The 19,306-nt window shown below is 41.2% G+C and overlaps 1 protein-coding gene across 1 annotated transcript in view; it reads left to right on the top strand.

Moving 5' to 3' along the window:
- The window catches only part of PEPD (peptidase D), a 118,002-nt gene that overhangs the window by 67,459 nt on the left and 31,237 nt on the right, over window positions 1-19,306 (top strand). Inside the window, exons 11-12 of the mRNA XM_042876983.1 lie at window positions 3,307-3,384; window positions 18,397-18,545. Of these exons, the coding sequence (XP_042732917.1) occupies window positions 3,307-3,384; window positions 18,397-18,545 (227 nt within the window). The remainder of the gene's footprint in view (window positions 1-3,306; window positions 3,385-18,396; window positions 18,546-19,306) is intronic.

A 19,306-nucleotide genomic window follows, 5' to 3' on the forward strand; every position in this document is an offset into this window, starting at 1 on the left:
GCCCACAGACATCTGTTGGAGGATGTTTCAGCTGTGCTGCCCAGAGGCAGACTTGGGCACCCCTGGTGCTGACCTGTAGAGGCTTGGAGCCACCTGGCCGGCGCCTCCTCACAGCACTGGTGTGGAACTCTGGCTCTGTGTGAAAATTTTTTGGCTGCTGCTCTTTGGGGGAAAGAAGGAGCTTCTCCAGGAAGGCTTGTTTGCTTTCCAGTGGCTGGGTGGCCGGGGGTTGTTTAATTTGTTCTTAAAGCCACCTTGAAAGTCTCACAAATCATTAGGAACAATTCCTGGTTAGCTGTAACATTCACCTTGTGGGTACAAGTCACTTTGGGGAAGCTTCTTAGTGTTGCTCCTAAAGCATTTCCCTGCCTTCGTGTGCGAAGACGCTTCTAACAAGGAGGGGCTGACTCCCACCTCCTGGAAGCAGGGCGGAGATGTGTCCCCACCAGTGCTCAGTGTGGGTGAGCGGTGTGTTTCTGAAGCAAGTCATCCCCATCCCTGCCTTTGGGCTGTGCTGAGACAGGGCAGGCTCAGAGTGCTCACTTCTCATTTCTTCTGAGTGAGGGCTTTCAGGAGCAGGGCTGTTGTGCCACAGGTGCTCAGCTTGAGGGCCCTGCCTGAAGCCGCTGCAGGGAGATGGGCCTCTCTCCTGACAGAAGCCACCCAAGTGTGTATGGAGTGGGGATCTGGTCTTCTGCACCAGCTGCTCCTCTCCATGTTACAGAGCCAGAGTTGGAGTGAAAGACAGGGTGTCTCAAATGCCAAGAAAGACTGTGTGCCACTTAACACCTAAGTAATGGTGGTGGAAAACAGAGTTCTGTGCATCTTCTGTAACAGTTGGTGCCAAATTTTACAGAAATATCTTGTAAACTAAAACCTTTACATTAAACTGTGCAAAGGAAATCCCTCGTCTTTGCATTTGGAACATCTATTGTTGAAAACATTTGTGCAGTGTCCATATTTGAACATAGGACTTGTTTATGCAGCTGGCATGATGCATAATACTGAGTGCCAGCATAAACAAGTTATCTGCAAACATTAGCATGAAGTCATGCCCTTAAGCTTCATGATAAATTTTTTGATAGTTGATCATAAGTAACATGCTATTTGCTTCTTGTTTCTCCCTGTTTCTAGGAAGAGATAAGAAATAGTGTCTGCAGCTAAAATCCTGGCAGAGTGCTGTGGACAGTCTGTGTGCATGCCACTTGTGGGGTGCTGCCATTGGCGCTGCATCATGGAGAAAATCAATTACAGCCTTAATTCTGTGTTTATTTTAACTCTTGATTTAACAACTTTAATCTATCCCTTGCGTTTTGTATAATTATAAGGAATACGTTTTCTGTCAGAAAATTATTCCTATTATTCTGAAATGGTGCCCCCCGCTCCATTGGTGCATACTGATTTCCTACATGCTGAAACAGCAACACAGTGATCTTGCTTTGTTTTAACGTGACCCAGCCCTTTAAATTGAGCATCTTCTGAAAATTAAGAAAGCCTCTGCTTTCTCATCCCTAATCCTTGCTTATGGAGTTGTTATATTTGAATAAGTAAATAATTAAATATCTAAACGTTCCCAATTACTGCCTGTATCTTGACTGTAACATTTTTGGGGGGATACAGTGCATAATTACAGCTTTTGCAATTGCACTTAGCAGAAGTTTAACGTGAGAAGTACGCCAAGTTCCACATCTACTTCAGGAACAGCAAAACATTAATGGAAATTGAGCCTCAAGTTCCTTTCACCTAAAATATGAAGCTGTTCTACTGAAAGACCAGGGTGACCAAAATGGTGTTGGTAAAGGGTAGGCTGGAGAGGTCAGAGAGATACCAGAGTAACCCTGTTCCAACACTGTATTTTTAGTTATAGCTCTTATGGCTGATGGAAGAGAGAGAGCATCTGTCCAAGGAGAAGAGTAGAAGGGAAATAGGTAGAAGTTGAGCTCTTTGCCAGTATGTTAACTGATGTTTGCTAGACCTGGAGGAATAACAGTAGACAAGAAGGGAATGCCAGGACCAAATAGAGGTTACTGAATGCCTTGTGGTGCTTTAGAAGCGTACAACAAAAGTCTGTCCTTCTTTGGAGGTGTGTTATTCCTGTAAATCAGCAGTTTAAAGCATTTCCAGGAATTACAATCTTTTCTTTATAATGTGATTTTAATAAGAGGTGAAAACAAAGTGATGGTTATTGTGCCTGGTATTAACTGCTGACTCATACAGGATGGATGTTCCCCTAGCAGTGTGCAGTGTATCCATTCCAGCAGAGATCACATGTAGCCATGCCAGGGGTCAACTGGCACTCATGGGCTGCTGATTTTTTTCTAGATTCAGTAACTCCTAAAGCATTTCAAGCATGTCAGATTTTACTCGAGTGGAAATCTCTCTTTTATGCATCAGAATAGTTAATCTTAAATAGGGAAATGTATCACTTAAGTATTTTTTAAAAGTCCATAATAAATGGCTGCATATTGAAAAATTACTTAATTGCATCCTTGACACTTTCATGGATATGGGAAGTATTTCTGTGAGCTGTACTGGGTCCCTTCTGCAGAAGGGTCACATCTTGCAGTCAGAATAGCAAAATGCCCATTTTGTAACCGTTTCTGCTGAATGAGATAGCAAAATATGCTATTGCAGCCCATGCGTGGAAAGATTCCATGGCAGTTCTCACAGACTGCAAAATTCCATGCTCAATATATCAAGACACTGATGTTTGCATCCAGATGTTGAGTCCTCAGTACAGGAGAGACATAAACATGTCTAGAAGAGGGCCACAAAAATGACCCAGGGGATGGAACACCTCTCCTGCAAGGCCAGGCTGAGGGAGCCTTGGGCTCTTTAGCCTGGAGAAGAGAAGGCAGTGAGGTGACCTGATTGCAGCCTTTCAGTATCTAAAGAGGAGCTACAGCAAAGAAGAGGACAGACTCTTTAGCAGGGTCTGTGGTGATAGGACAAAGGGAAATGGCTTCAAGCTTAAAGAGGGTAGATTTATTTTGGTTATAAGGAAAAAGTATTCTACAATGAGGGTGGTGAGGCACTGAAACAGATTGTCTAGTGATGTGGTTGATGCCCCATCCCTGGAGCCTTCCAAGATGAGGCTGGATCAGGCCTTGGGCAGCTGTTTGAACTGTGGTGTCCCTGTTCATTGCAGAGGAGTTGAACTACATGACCTTTAAAGGTGCCTTCCAACTGCAACGATTCTATGGTTACATTTTTACAATGTTGTGCTTACAGTGTTCCTTCTTATGTTGTGTGTTTTAGTATTTTTTTCTTTCATTAATTGTGGTAAATTTTCTTTTTGCCCCTCAGTGGGGAGAACTCATCTGTTCTGCACTATGGGCATGCTGGAGCCCCAAATGATAAGACTATTGAAGATGGAGACTTGTGGTAAGTAAGAATTAGAGTTTACTTGATGTTTTTTGTTACAATACTGGCTGTGTTTCAATATTTATGTCATATGCACTCTTGGAAAGTCTAAATCTTTAAAATAGCATGTAATTTTGCATGCCAAGATATTCTGATTTCTTCCAGAAGTCCTGCTATACCTCCATCCCCAGCTGAATAGGAAATTTGAAAAAAGAAAAATGCAGTTCCTTAGAGCTTAGCATTGTAGTAATATGATTGCAAGTATCGTACATTTTTCTCCACTTGTATTACATTGCACATGTTTTGCAGTATCACTGCAGATAAAAGCAGTGTGAATGAAATTACCAAAGACATTACCATAAATTTAAAGACAAACCTAATAGAGTGGCATGTAACAGCGGAATACAGCTTTTGTACTTCACCTCTGAGAACTTTGATCAGAAAGCCTGCATTTGTGAAGGGATGGGACTAGTTCTGGAGGAGTTAATTGTGGATGTTTAGTGGAGGTTTTGTATTAGGTTGCTTTTGTAGCACGTGCAGTGAAGGTGCAGGTAGGTGTTTTCTCAGTTGGATGTAAAGATGTGGAGGAAAGCAACTGAGTATTATTATAGGACCAAAAGCCCTAACAGAAAACAAATTGATTTTTCAAAAGTAATAAAAAGCCTTGTTAGCTGACAGTCTTGGTACATCTGCAAGGACTGCGGAACACACTTAATTACAGATATGTGATTTCTTTTTAATAGTGTAGGAACTTCTTTAGAAGCTTTGTGTGCAGTGGTTTATGTATTAACTTTGTCTGTGGTGAATAGTTTACTAAGCCAGACAAACAGTACTGTTTGTTTGTTGCAGTACAATGGCTTTGACTTACGATCACATTGTGTTTGGGTAGATGATATTCTGTGAGGGTTTTTTGATCAGTTAGGGCACACCGACGTGGTACCATACTGACTGCAGTTGATTAAGTTCTCAGAAAATCACAGCTTATGTTACTGAGACAGAATACAAGGTATTATGTTGCCCTGTACTTTAATATTAAAATTAATGCATTTAAACAGTGAAGGGAATGGTATCACGGGGAAAACACAGGATTGAAGAATATAAGTAGGATCTCTGCAAGCAGCAACCCCACATTTTTTTAGCTGTCTCAACAGTAAGAAGAAGGATTAACTTGGCTGTTTGAAATACCTTCTTCCTGAGATGGTCCAGTTTCATGTCTTAATTAGATGAACTTTGCCAAGTGTAGGTTGGCTTTTAGCAAATAGTTGCTCAGATCACCTTGACCAAAGCCTGTTTTCCTAGTAGAACAGGCTGATGTGGTTAGCTTAGTTGTGCTCATTGGGGGGCAGGATGACCCTCCTGCTCATAAAGATAAAGCAGTTGCAAGGAATTGTAATTGCATTTGTGTGAAGGTGATTTAAAACTACTCATTTTCTGCAGTTTTGGAGAGAAAAAAAAGTGAGCTTCAGAATACAAATTATAACAAGAAACCTCCTGTGTGGTTTTACTGTATGCTATTACAGATTTCTAATTTGGATGTAGATGTACCTGTGTGCATACAGAATATGTTGTTTAAAATGACAGCATGCTGATTTGTTTATGTATGTTAAAGAGTTCATGCATTTGACTCCCATTTGAGCTCTTTAATAGCTATTGGGAGCCCTCTGTTGGATACTCCTAGCAAGCCATGAATGCAGACGAAAAAGTGGCTTTGCTTTTGGTGAAGAAGAGGTGGAATTATTTTGGATTCTGCCAGTAGTTTTGGTATGAATCTACTGTGGTAACTTCCCAGAATAATGGAATACAGTAGAATCAGAAGATTGGGTGCTTGGTGTGATTTTTATTAAATTATTCAACAGAGTTTCACGTATTTTTCATGAAGTTATGTAATTCATAGGAATAACATTCAGTCATTTTGCAGAACTGTGCTGCTCGGGTGCCTTATCTTCTAAGCAGCGAGATGAAGTGACTACCAGCAAATAAGTCAACAAAATACCCAGAAAAAAATATAGAAAACAATAGATTAGTAAGACTAATGCTTTACTTCCTTGAAATACTGAAGTGCTCTTTGAGGAGTATCAGTTACAAGGATTTGCAGGTATCAACAAGAACTCTTAGGCAAAAATATTGTGCTGTTGCATAATTTAATACTGTTACTCTGACTTCTCCTTTAAAAACTGTGTTGCATTTAGAGCAGTCTGGTTTTATGAATTTCATTTTTGAAAATTAATCTACATCAAGTGGATTTATTGCTTCTGGAAGAAACTGCTATTGAATTAAATCTCCAATATTGCATCTTAATCCACATCTTTACAGGTCCAGCTTCTGTGCTGGAAGATCTCAGTGCAAGACAAGGACTGTAAGGAGAATTCCTGGCATTTCTTGTAACACAAAGCATTGCTATTGACAGAAGTTGTACTTTTAGGGTTTCAGTATTCAACATGTACATGCAAAGCACTGTACTGATATTGATATCAAGTATAAATATTACAACTATAGCAAGTCAGTATTTTATAATTCACGTATGCTAACACCTTTGTGGTAGGCATGTACATGAGTATGGATGGCACAGTTTAAAACAAACACTTTTCCTGCACAAGAATGTTATCTCCATGGTCAGAAAGGTGATGCAGACAAATGGCTGGGCCGAGCACCCTTGTGAATCACAGTTCTGTGCTCTCTGCCCATTCATTTTGTGTTAACATTTAAATAAAATCTGCTCAGAATGTTGAAAATCACTATTGCAAGTGCTTACAGTGCTGTTGTATCTTAGCCTGGCTGTACAAATACTAATTTTCTTCTGTCATCGTAAACCTGTGACAGCTTAGAAGAAACTGAGCCCGAGATTGAGGTTTACTGCATTGTCTTGAGGTATTGCATTATTCACTGTGTGCTGAGATGCCTGCTGGTTCTGTAGCAAGGCTGTGACTTGGCTTTTGGGAATTGGAGTTCTAAGCAGTTCTAGTTCAGTATCTCCTGCCCTGCACACAAGAGGCCTCAAAGAGTTATAAGATAACCACAACCCATTTTCCAGTGGGTTTGGAGCCCCACCGCCACCTCCAACCCACTTTGGATAACAAAAGGTCTTTCAGTGTTTAGAAGGAGATTAAATGGGAAGTTACTACCTAGGGAGAAGGAAAGTGGATTGAAGGGGCACAGATTTAACTCCCTGTGGAGTCCAGCATGGAGCAACATCCATGTCTGCAGGGAAAAGGGAAAAGTGGCCATCAAAATACATGGGAGAAAATGTGGGGCCTTTGTGATTTGGTGCATTGTGTAGGAGCTCTTGCAGGTGCTGAACCTGCAACATGTACTTTACATTTTGATTTTGAGAAGGTATTGAAGAATATGGTAGCTTATTGCATTCAGTTTGCTGCCTTTGTTGTGTCTGGCATTGCTGCAGTGTTGTTTTATTGCAATTGACCTGGTGAGGTTTGACAAATGGATTGTGCTTCTATGATTTTAAAATAAAGATTGATTCTTAAATACAGAAATAAAAGAAAATAAGCCTGACCACAGATATCACAGAAATAGATACGGGTATTAGTACTACCTGAGATGGTTTTCTGTGTGTTAGTTGTAGGTCTTTGTCTTTTATGGTTTCTGACAAATGTGTCTCAGTGAAAGTTCAGCACTTATTAACCAACCTTCATTGGCAGGCTTAGCGATCCTTACATTTTTCTTTGTTACTCAGTCTGCTCTGGCTTTGCAAAATGCTGCAAGTAACACTATTCTGCTGCAGTGCATGGCATTCCTACCACATCAAAGCGTCCTATGTCAGTGACGCCAGTGAGGAAGGCCTCTGGCTGTGTGGCATGTCCCCCCATCCCAGCACAGACCCAGGGTCAGGGCTGCAGCGCTGTGACCTCCCTGCAGGGAGTCCCACAGTGTGATTCAGCGAGGAGAGCTCGGGTAGAATCGCAACAAACAGGAGGACAGCATCAACTGCAGCAGCCCTTGGAGAGATGTTATTAACCTTGTGTTCACAGTGGGCCTGTCTATTGTTCATAACGTTAAATTACGATGTAACTTTAAAAACTTCAGTGAAGCAGGTTGGGTCATTGGATGATGCCTTGCATTTAATGTGGCTGTTCCTCTGAATGCTGTGATGTAAGCATACTGGTTCTAATGAGGCCAATGAAAGCGTGCTGTAGCTGTGGAGCAGGCTGCTTCCTGCTGGGAAGGTTCTTGCCTGTTTTGGCAGATAGTTTTATTGCATTTTGGTGCCAGAATTTAAGCACTGGAAAAGTCTTATTAATGCCACAAAATCAAATGCAGCATGTTAGGAAAGTGCCATCTTAGCATAATGCATCTATGTTGAATGTTTTAAATGAGTCTTGGCTGTATTAACACGTATTGTTATTTGCTTAGTCAATTAGTAGAGTTGGGCATATGAAAGCAATCCAGTGTTGCAAAATGATTTTATTGGGCTAACTTAACTCTGAGGAATATTTTCATACTGATTTCTTTCCTTAATATTCAAACGCCAATTTGAGGCACCAGGATTACGTTGACACCAGGGGGCACTCAGAGAAGCGCTCCCTGGAACTGGGGAGCTTTGTGCTTTGATGCTGAAGGCGCAGCACAGCGAGGCGCAGCGCCTGGCCAGGAGCATTGCCTTTGCACGTAAAGCACATTCCACTCGTGTTGTGCTAGGTTTGAATTTGCTTCCATCTGTTTGGCAGTGATACGTGCCTTTTTGTAAATGTTTTATTACAACTTCTGGTGCTCTTGAAATACACTGATGTAACTTCTAGTGCTCCTCCTCTTGGCATTTCAGAAGCTTTGTCAATCTCAGGGAGTTTTTCTGGACTGCATGTACAGGTAGTTGAGACAGTTGTTCAGTGTGAAACGGAGGGAAGATGCTGCATTGCAGGGCTCTTTATTGCTCCAGTTACCCTAATGAGATGAAGGACCTCTTGTAGGTGTCGTGGTGCTGTTGGTCACCCGGAGTTGTGCAGAGAACATTGCAGAAGAAAGTTGCTTGTTACATTTTCATGTTTATTCTTAAAGGGGAGATCTTCTGTTCAGTAAAACATTACTTTTCTAACTTTCCTCTTTTTATCTAAAAGCATAGTAGAGAACTTTCTATAATCAGAACTGTCATTTTCTACATAAGATGCTTGCATTTGTCTTCTACGTATACTCACTATATGCATATATGGTGTGTATTGCATTGAAACTGTGTATTTCTCTTAATATTACTTGGTGTCATTTGTAGAAAATTGCATTATTCCCTTCTCTGCAGGAATAATAAGCGTGTAGTATAAAAGGATTTTCATGAGTGCTGAGAAACTATCGTTTATTTCAGGAAAATATTGCTAAGACTTTCAACTGTTCAACTAAAAGACTTAGGTGTGCTTGAAGAAGGTGTGCTGCTAAGGAAGGAGGAGGTTTGTTGTGCTGCTTTTCCAAGCTCTGTTTTGGAATTTGCACTGTGTTTTGCACAGTTCTCTGGTATTAATGCCAACCTGCACACCGAACTGCGTTTGTCCAGGTGGGGGCAATGTTGCATTAAAAAGCAGGATCTGACCAATCTTTTTGCATCAGGTAATAGAAGTCTGCCCTCTTCCACCCAAAGTACTTCATTGACTGCTATTAAAACAATTTATCCTACGGAACAAAATATTGTATTTATTACTTCTTGAAAGCACTGCCTTTAAGATCCCAGGATATTAATGTGTCAGATGTAAATGCTCCTCTATTTTATGTGGGTGAGAGTAATATTTTCATTTGGCCCTGTGCGTTTTTACACGTTTTGAAGTTTGATGCTATAATAATATGCAAAAATTATGGTTAGCTTTAACCTTTCAGTCTGCAGTTTTGAAACAACTTGTTGTTAGTTATGGTTTTGTTTCTAATAATAATAATACCAAGTACATTGCTACTACTTACAGGCTGATTGCAAAATCAACTGGCTATCCATTTTTGAAATAATTCCTTTGGCTCAGTGCCTCTGGTTTGATTAAAATTTGTTATTTTCATAAAGTAGACATATTTTTCTCCTTATTGTGCCTATAGAGGATATTATTTTTAAGTTAAGCTACAAAAAAAAAAAAAAAAAATTGATTAAAAATATATTTTCTAGAATTGGCAGTAGTTTTCCCTGAACTGCTTGGGTTGTGTTAGTGCTGGATAATTCAGGCTCTGAGCATGCCCACTGTCAGAGTAGGCAAAGCGGAGGTCTTTAAGTAGTGACACTTGTGCTGTAACAAATTTTAGCTTTCTTTAAGTGCTGAGTTCTGTTTTGGTTCTTAATTTGATGTTCTTCATGCCTTGCAGCACGTAAGATTTTTTTGCTGCCTCTTAATGAGATATATCTTTCATATTTTTAGATTAGTATTTCCACCATGATTCAAAACACCTGAGAGCATGCAATTGTCTTGGCTTCTTTTGTGTTGATTTGACTAGGGGTGTTTAAATAAAACAAATGGGATAAAGCCTAGTATTTTTAATAGCTGTTGATTTAATATTGAACATTCACAGATGCCTTTCAGTTTAATGCACTTTTTGTGGCAGTCTTCGGCGTGAGTAAACGTAAAGTATTTTAGAATTGCCCTAGATACTGCTTATCTTGGATAGATGTCGATAGCAAAGCCTTTCTTGGTTTGAGGAACTCCATCAAAAAGCTCAAAATAGAATTCTAGAGGGATCTGGCTCTTACACTGCTGTATGGCTCAAAGTGGAGGTGCCAGTAGGGTCCAGCACACCCTGTGGGTACCACCTAGGAACCAGGTGCAATTCCCAGTCCCTGCGTTCGGAACAGCCTTAGGTCTGCTCAGGGCCCCTTGCTGTGCCCATGATGGACACGTGGCTCTTAAGGTAGGGTCACGAGGAGCCCTCCTGGTGTAGGCTGAGTGTGTACTGCTCTGTGCAGGCTGACTCACTGTAGGTCTTTAAGGAAGACTATTTCTGATTTCAGTTGCACGTTGCCATGTTGTATGTACAGCTTGAGGTGCTGCTCTGCAGTGTAGGTCTTGTTTCTGAAAAAGAAAAAAATGTTCTTCCTGGCAGAATAGCAGGTGTGGCTGGGGAAGGGCAGCCTCAAGCTCCTTTTCTGAAGAACCAGTTGCTGCCTTCATTACTGCACAAGTGATTTGAATGTTTGGACTGATTTTCCATGAAAAAGCTAGCAGCTTTTTTTTTTTTTTCATTCAGTTGTCTTGCTCTGTACAGTATTCTGAAACCCCTTTGTGGTGAATTCTTTTTGAAAACTGGTCTTTTGGAGGTTGACGGAACAATCCTAAGAACAATTACAGTATCTCAAAAAAACAAAACAAAAATATTACATGAGTATGTACCATTGGTCTCTATCTCAGTTTTCATCAAGGAAAAAATCAGAAGCATTAACTATTTGCTTACAGGAATGTATGTGTGAGCGTGCACATGTAATAAGAGTATTTACATTGAAAATCAATGAGTAAAGATCTGACACTTCACCTACTCCTGCAATCTGCAGCAGTTGTTTGTCCAGGTCAGAGTGCCCAGGATGGGCTGAAAGTTAAGACTCTCAAGTCCAAATGTTAGCACATGAGAATGGTGGCCTGAATCAGAAATATCGGCCAGATGGTGTTCAGCTTACACAGTACCTCTGGTTCTCGGTGTAGGCATCTAGAGTTACTTGAAAAGGTAGCTGCGTTGTTCATGTTCTATGCTGGTATCTCTTACTCCTGGCGAGGAGCTGATGTGGTTTGCCCTCTGCAGTGTGACTGTGTGCAGCAGTCAATGCAAGCCTTTCCTTGCACGTTTTCTCCTCCTCCCTGCAGCTCTGACATCCCACTCCTTGTTGGAGCTCGCAGCAGGTGGCAGCGGGCCAGAGCGTCGTGTTCACTGCCATCTCTGCTACGTCGACTTTTCTAAATAGAGTGCTGTTGCTTATTAAATATGCCAATTAAAAATGGATAATAAAACCAGGGGAAAAAAAGCATCCATTCAGCAGAAAAGGCAATCTGTTTGTCGGAACTTCACCTGGGAGTTAGCCTCTCTTGGCATATTGCCCGCATGGGTCCAGTAGAAGTGTGAAGTTTGCAGCACTGACACTTTGCCTTCTGCGTCTCGTAAAGTCTCGGCTGTTGCCTCATCCTTCTCCCAGCCTGGCAATACCAGCTCAGTATGCCCGGTCTTTATTTGTACCCAAGCCTTCTTTACTGAGGACATCCCTCTGCTTAGCAGAAACGTGGGGAGATGGCTGTCAGGGTGAATTCAGCTGTGAACAAGCTAATCAGAAGGTTCTTGACTCTTTGTGCTGTCAAACATCACATTTTTAATACAACATTGATACAGACTACGTGAGGGTGAAGGAAGGGTGATGCTTGATTATGGAAATTGATTTTTTTAGTGCAGGAGCTTAAGGTTGTTGTCTTCAATTTCTTCAGTACACAAATCTTGTAAGCAAGGGATTCCTTCTCACCCTGTATGTGAAAAGAATCAGAAATAACACAGAAAATCTTACAGGGTTACTTACAGAGCCGGCGCTTACATCCAGCTGGCTTGCTGAATTCATTGGGATTTAGATTTCGTATCATGCGAGATAAATGGATCTGAAGTTCTGCTTGGCTCAAATTACTGAGGGAGAGAGCTGGCACTCCCACACATTGCTGTTGGTTTAGGAAACCATTTTCCCAGAGGCAGAGCAGAAGGGCACACCTTCCCCAGCAACCTGGGGGTATGGCCACGCACACCTACGCACACTGCACACCTGTGCCAGGCAGAGAGCCACGGTGTGAGCCACAGCTTCTGTGGGTGTGAGAGGGAGGGGAGTCTTGGCTGGTGCAGGACAGGAGCACCCAGGGAAGGTTGGTTGGTTGGTTACTGGTTTTTTACTTTTTGGTAACCCAGTCAGCCCAAACTTGTGCATGTTCTTGCTACAGCTACTGAGCATCTTATAGTTGGCAGTGTAGAAGTTTTGGGCACGCAGTCTTCTCTCATTCAAAATTCAGTGAAGACTGTTGTTGTTTTTCAGCCTCTCCTTTTTGAAGCAAAGCTTAGCCATCTCTGTGTGAAAAGTTGAAACGAGCTTCCTAGTAGCTGTAATAATCTGGGAGAGCCTGTCGTGAGACAGTGCTGCAGAAGGAGCAGATTTGGGAAGGTAGTGGAGAAGGTGAACATGAGGACACAGAGCTGAGGACAAACACAAAAATATGAGCCCACATGTAAATCGTAGACCAATGTGTGTAACAACAGTCACATCATCATTTGCTGTCTCTGTAATTGTGTTACCTGTGTGCGATGCAGGAACTTTTATTGAATGTGAGACTTAAGAAAGCATTAGGCTTTATAGTTTTTACTTTCTGGAACCCAATTTCCTACACATAAAATACTATAATATTTCTCTGAAGTTGCTCTAAACTGCAAGGGTGTTGATAACAACAGCTGGCCCTACAGTCAGCAGGCCAAGGCTGGCTGCATCTTGCACGGAGCCATCTTGGCTAAGCCCTCTCTCTATCATGTCAGATAGAAGCTAGTCAGAGCAGAGCACCTCTTCTAAAGCAGTTTCCTGAGTATGCAGGACTTTATGCTGTTCTGTTCCAGGTCTCTGTTGGGCTTTGTGATGTTATCTTACTTGAGGTTGCTTTTTTAGTTGATAATTCTTGGCTGGTCAGGAGACGAGTGAATAAAAAAGTATGTCACTAGAATCTCTATTTTATTTTTTTATCATTTACTGTAATTTATGTTTGTGGTTGGCTATTAAGCCACTCTATTTCCAAATCACCTGGCACGTTTCCAAAGATGCGTCTTATAGAAATCCTGATACCTGATTCCCTCAAGCTTGAAATTGCCTTGAAGTGTTTAACCAAACAAATAGTCAACTTGTGTTGGTGTGTGGCTGCTTCAAGATTTAATTGCTGCATGAAGTCTTAAGCACAGAGTGTGTTCTTGGCAGACCTGGAGCAGAATACAGTGAGTTTACAGAGAACAAAATCTCCAGCTGCGGGTGACTTGCTCTTTTTGCCATAAGAGGAGGGAAGGGTTTTGTGTACCTTGATTCCTGCTGTCCTGGGACTGGACTGGCACCGGTTCATCTCTGTGGCTGCTTATAAGTATGTTAGCTAATAATGACTCAGATCCCTAAAACCTCAGTAAATGTAACTGAGTAAAGTGCACCAGTACTCATACCTGTGCACCTTTAACCCGAGGTACAGGGAGGACACGTGTCCTGGTGATAGCAGCTTTCTCGTGGCTGGCCCTGCAATCCCTGGGGGAAGGGAAGGCTTTGTTCTGAGAGTAGGCAGGGGCTGCAGGAGCTGGGGTTTGGCAACCCTGTGCCCAGCACACACTGCACCCAGGGTCTTGTGGGACTCATGGCAACAGCAGCTCTGCAGCATTTGCTGAAGATGACAATTTTACTTTTGTAACTGCCGAGGAGACCCAGCTCTGACTGTGCATGCAGAGCAGCTCTGCAGAGCAGCAAGGTGACAGCTTTTACATATGAGCTCATGGGAGTAGCTGTAGGCTTCCCAAGAAGTGCTTGCGAGAGCTTGTCTTTGGGTTGGGTTGGTGGTTGGATCACAAGCGATTCATACACATGGCTCAGATATCCCAAATAAAGTATTCCTTCCCATTGTGATATTGGCCATAATTTGCCTCATTGCTTGGCAGTTTCAAATTATTTGACAATAAAAATGTCAGCAAGCCTATAAAAGTTAAAAACATGCTTAGAGGAGGAGGATGCTTTACTTTGGGAAAAAAAAATAGTATACGATGACTTTACGCAGAAAAGAACCACAATTTTTCTAACTGAAGTGTTGGAAAAAGAGATTTGTGATGCTTTGCAATCAAAGGTTAAGAAAGCTAAAAGTGATATTAAAGCACCTATTATTTTTCTGGATTTTAAAGCCAAAGGTGTAAGCAGAAATTTGCATTTCGTGGTGCCGATATTCTGTGCAGGTGGCAGGGCCACCTTCCAACTCAGCTGTGTTGTGCCAGAGCAGCTGCCAGGGAAGGTAAAGAGAGCTTTCGTGCATAGCATCACGTAGCATTTCCAGTACAGCAGTGCCTTAGAATCCTGCATGCTCCTTAAAATCAACAGGACTCAAGCATCCTTGAAATATTTCTTCCCGACTGCCCCGCTGGGTTGCTCCAGCAGGGCACTGGACCCAGGTCCTAGGGGTGAGGAGGAGTTGGTGACCCAGGACCTCCAGGGACAACTGGAGAGGTCCCTGCTGGAGCTGTGAGATTGCAGTGTGTGCTTCTGCTGCTTCTCAGCTGGGGACTGCATTATGTACAGTGTGATCTTAAGCTGTGTCAGGCTTCTTGCCTGTGAGGGGAATGAAATGCAACTTGTTAGTTTTGAAGGTTAATTCTAAAATAGATGCAGAAGGCAACTTTTATTGACTCTGCTGGCTAACATTGTAATACTGTCAGTAGAGTAACTGACGGGTTATCTGATTTTTGTAGTACTTTGCACTGCTCAGTTTTAGTTAAGCATATGAAGTATTTTGCAATATGTTTGGGAGAAAAAATAATAATAAATATACCTATCTCCCTTAGGAGTTCTATGGCCATTTAATATTTTTTGTGTATCTGTTACATGTAGTATAGCTTCTTACCAGTTTTAGAAAACAAAACAGTAATGTGGAGTTTTTAGAACAGCTTAGGTCTTCCTCCTGTTAAATGTTTTATATATACCATGCACTTTTCACCCTGAAATGAAGCTAGGTAGCTTTTCATTGCTTTTGCTCCTGACAAAACAATGCAAAGAAAGATTAGATTCTCTCTGCAATGCTTGTAAAAGAGATTCATCTGTGCAATGAAAGACTCTATCATGTTCAGGCTCCATCAGTGAGCACACCGACATGTAACCACGCTCTCTGATCACTGACAGTTCTTTTCTGGCCACTCTCTCATCTGAGGCTCCTCAGAAATGGGACATCCTCAGACTCCTTACCTCTGGGTACATGTAAACCCACACTTCACCACTGCGCTCTTCCTGAAAAGCAGAGAAGGGTCTCCTGGCATGAAATTTGTTGTTGTTCAACACTAACTAGAATTCTGGAGTTTTGTATAGAATAGAAAACATACGTAGTCCCTTAGACATGTAACATTCCTATTTCCTTTTTTAGATGAGTGAATAATGTTTGGAGATACTTATATTATTGCATATGTTACTTGACTTTAAATGATCCTTAAAAGGTAAAGCATAGATTAAGATGTTTGAGGCCTGTTCTTATTTGTGTGTTTAATTAGTTTATATTGCTGCTGTAGTTGATAGTAGTCCAGATAACATGAAGTAGTTGTTTCTGCACATGGCCCTTATAGGATTGCATTATCAGTTCATTTTTAACATGCAGTTGAGTATGTATTTAGTTATTAGTTTATCCTACTACCTAGCAGTTACTATCTAATTTCAAGGTAAAATAATGTATTTTATCTAAGGAACCAAGAGTTAAGCAACCTGCTTTTAGGAGCTTTTTTCAGTTAGGAACAGGAGAAGATAGCAGCTTAGACTTCAAGTATGCTTCACCACATATTTTGCCTGGCAAGCAAGGATACAAAACTGGGATCATCTCAGGCTCCCATTATTTCTTCAGCTACAATAGCAACATTATTTGGTCTATTTCCATGTCTTGGGAAACATTTTAACTAATGGATGTGTTCCCAACTGAAGTTAAATGGAAGAGAATTCCACTAAGAGCCAAAGTATCTCCCAAATGTGGAGTTTGTTTTGAATGCTTTTTCACTGAAGCATGTGGTCGGGAAGGTGGGTTATTGCTCTGTGGTGGAATTTGAAAGATCATCTTCCCTCGTCTCTGCTCTTCTCTGGAAGCAAGGAAACCTGAACAAATGGTGCTTCCTGGCTCGCGAGCCTTCTTTAGTGTGCCAGCAGCTTTGTGATAGTTTTTTTTCCCCATTTCTTAGTGCTTCAGTAGTTCTAACAACTATTTAACAGCCACTAAATAATGAATGAGTTTGAGAAAATACTGATTCTTGTAATTTTTCAAGAAATAGTGTGACCCCCTGCGGTAAGTTCAGGTTAACCACTCTCTAGGTAAAGTGTAGAAAGAACAGTAACTTCTAGTAGATTTGGACAGGGATTTCACAAGTTGCAGGTCTGAGCTTTACTGCAGTCATGCTGAATTGACACTTACAGAATGGGACAGTTAGGACACAAAAATCCCACCAAGCACCACGAGACTTTGTGACTTTTGAAAGAGTTCCATTTGGGATTGGTTGAAAGATGAGCAGCCATTCTAACAAGTGTGTCAGGTTGGTCTGTTAGAGAACCCAGCAGCTTCTTATGTAATTCTTAGTTGCTGCAGCTACTTTTCTGTAGCCTTAGATGTGATTTTCTGTATACAACACTAATTTTTATACAAAGGAGTCTAACCATAAAATAAAAACTTAGGGTTGATGGGGTTTCTGATGATGAGGTTTGGCTAAGCTTGTTTGCAGTTGCTATATTGGTGTCAAATCCTGCTTTTTCACCTTGTGGGTCTGATGTTTGCTGTCTGGTGCGTATCTTTCTTCAATTAGTGACTTTCTCTTTTAAAATACCATGTTTCATCTTTAAACAAACATCAACAGTACTTGCATTGACTCTGCCTTTACATGTGTATCTTTGCAATAGTCTCTGTAACCTCCTAGAGTGTGTTGCTGTAGCTTTAAACTTCCAACGCTTCTGCATCTGTAAAGCACAGGGTTTATTCCTGCAGTTCCAGTCCTGCAAGTCTCTGCAGTGAACCTTGCCCGCTGTGGGGAGGCTGGTGATGACTTCAGCAGGGCCTGCACTGAGTGCAGAGATTTCATTCACAGAGGAAATTGCTGGGTGGATTTTAAAATTTGAGTAAATCTTCATGAGTACGTGTCTGTCTGTGTATGCAGTGGAGCAAGAGGAGTCTCAGCACTGCTGAAGTACAATCTTTGCTTTATCATGGGTGCATTAGTTTGCTCACTGTCTGCTGCTTTCAATGGCAGTTAGGTTAGAAATGGTGAATGTTTACAGCCAAGTGCCACAGTTCCTGTTGTGGTTGCTTACACTTATCTGTACCTGGCCATGTGTGCTGGCTGGGGGCAGAGCTGTGCCGCATGGTTTTGCTAATTACTGCTGTGATTGGGACTTGGTAGCAGAGGGGGCCGCAGCAGTGCCTACTGTGTGTCAAAACCAAAGTCTTACATGTAAAATGTGCCTCCTTGTAATCGAGACGTGATGAACTTGGAAGCTATTTGCTAACTATTGTTAGCAAATAGTTTTTTTTTGTAACTTGCTGATTTTTTTGAGCCTGCTGAAACAAGTGCAGTGCTTTATCAGATGGGCCCAGGAGGCACTACTGTTGCAGATGTCTAACCAACTTGTCACAGAAGTGTGGGGATCCACTAGCTGCTCTTATCGATTGTGTTCTTGCAGCTGAGCATTTGGTGGTGAGTTATTGGTTGGTGTGTAGAATGATTCTCAAAGGATAAGAGGTTTTATTCCCATAAAAGAAAACTTTTTTTTTTTAACTTTGATGCAGAAAACTGTACTAAATGTTCTTTTCTGGTTGGATCTTCCCGTAACGTGTGCTTCTTTAAGCCCTGTTAGGTAAGTTTGTCTTAAAGGAAAGTTGGTATTATGAGCAGAGGCAGTCAACCTTTATTGGGGACATTTTATTTAAACCATCAAATGTGTTTTGACACTTCAATACAAAAGGCCATGATTTAATTAACATTTCTCTGTTAAGTTTTGAAGTTACAGCCTTTACATGGCGCTGGCATTTCATTTTCTGAGAAAAGGTCCCAGCAACTGGACCTGAACACCTGGAAGAAGATTCTTTGTGTGATTTTTTTATCTTGCTTCATCAGCTCCTGCAGTGTTTCCATTCAGGGCCAGCGCAGCTGGTGGAAGTGTCCGTTTAAGCTCTAGGTAACATAGCAAATGCCCTTCTGCTAGCAGGTTGCTATCCTCTCATTTTACTTAGGAACAACATTCAGATGGGGATTATGTGGCCAACTACCAAGATGTGGATAATTCTTAAGAGCAGAACAAGAAAAAAAAATCTTTATTCTTACAATTTCTTTGAAATTAAAATTTCAATTTCTCCTCTCTGTATTCCTTTTTAGCCTGTTTGATATGGGAGGAGAGTATTACTGCTATGGTTCTGACATCACCTGCACCTTCCCTGCAAATGGAAAGTTCACTCCTGACCAGAGGGCTATCTACGAAGCAGTGTTGAAGTCATCACGTGCTGTCATGAAAGCAGTCAAACCAGGTAAAAGATCAGTACATGTCAACAAGAATTGAGAAGCTTGATGGCGGTATTCAGGTTGTCAGGGCAATTATGTTTGGATTTTAGAAACTACTGGAAAGGAAGAAGATGGCAAAACTCGTTTCCATGTTTAAACAGCTCTTTATAGCAGAAGATACACAACATTTTCTATGTAACACTTATATAAAACATAGGCAACTATTAACAGTATTTAAAATGTATTTTGGTCTCCCACTTTTTTAAAAAAAAAAACAAACCCTTTTTTTAGAAGATGAGTACAGCTGTGACAGTTGTTATTCTGCTGTTTGCACTGGCAGCCATGTATTATATAAGCTCGTGCCAAAGAATGAAGTCAGAGTTTGAGCTGAACATGTCATGCTTCAATTTATTTCAAGCGTTTTCTGTATTTGTCACGTAAACTTGATAGAAATCTTCTGATGAAGAAGAGGATGATGCGTGTATCTTTGAGAATGGTGCTCAGTTAGCCTTAAGAAGCTTTAGATAGCTCTGGCTATCAGATATTTCATATATGCATTTAAATTGCAGGTGAGCTAATTCATCAAGTGTATGCCTGGCTTGACGACAGTCTTATTTTTTCCAATTCTACTTTAAGAGCAGCAAATAAATGCTTTTAGAGCTAAATGCTGCTGTGATCTTGAGTATTTCACTGATGAAGGTACTTGAGCGTTTCTCAGTAAAACTGATAGAGCAGGTTTGAGAAAAATGTACTTAATGTTCAGAGTGCACTTGTCCTTTATATTTAC

The sequence above is a fragment of the Lagopus leucura genome, unplaced genomic scaffold (assembly GCF_019238085.1).
Source record: "Lagopus leucura isolate 7727_CA_CO unplaced genomic scaffold, USGS_WTPT01 Super-Scaffold_100017, whole genome shotgun sequence".
NCBI classification, from domain to species: Eukaryota; Metazoa; Chordata; class Aves; order Galliformes; family Phasianidae; genus Lagopus; species Lagopus leucura.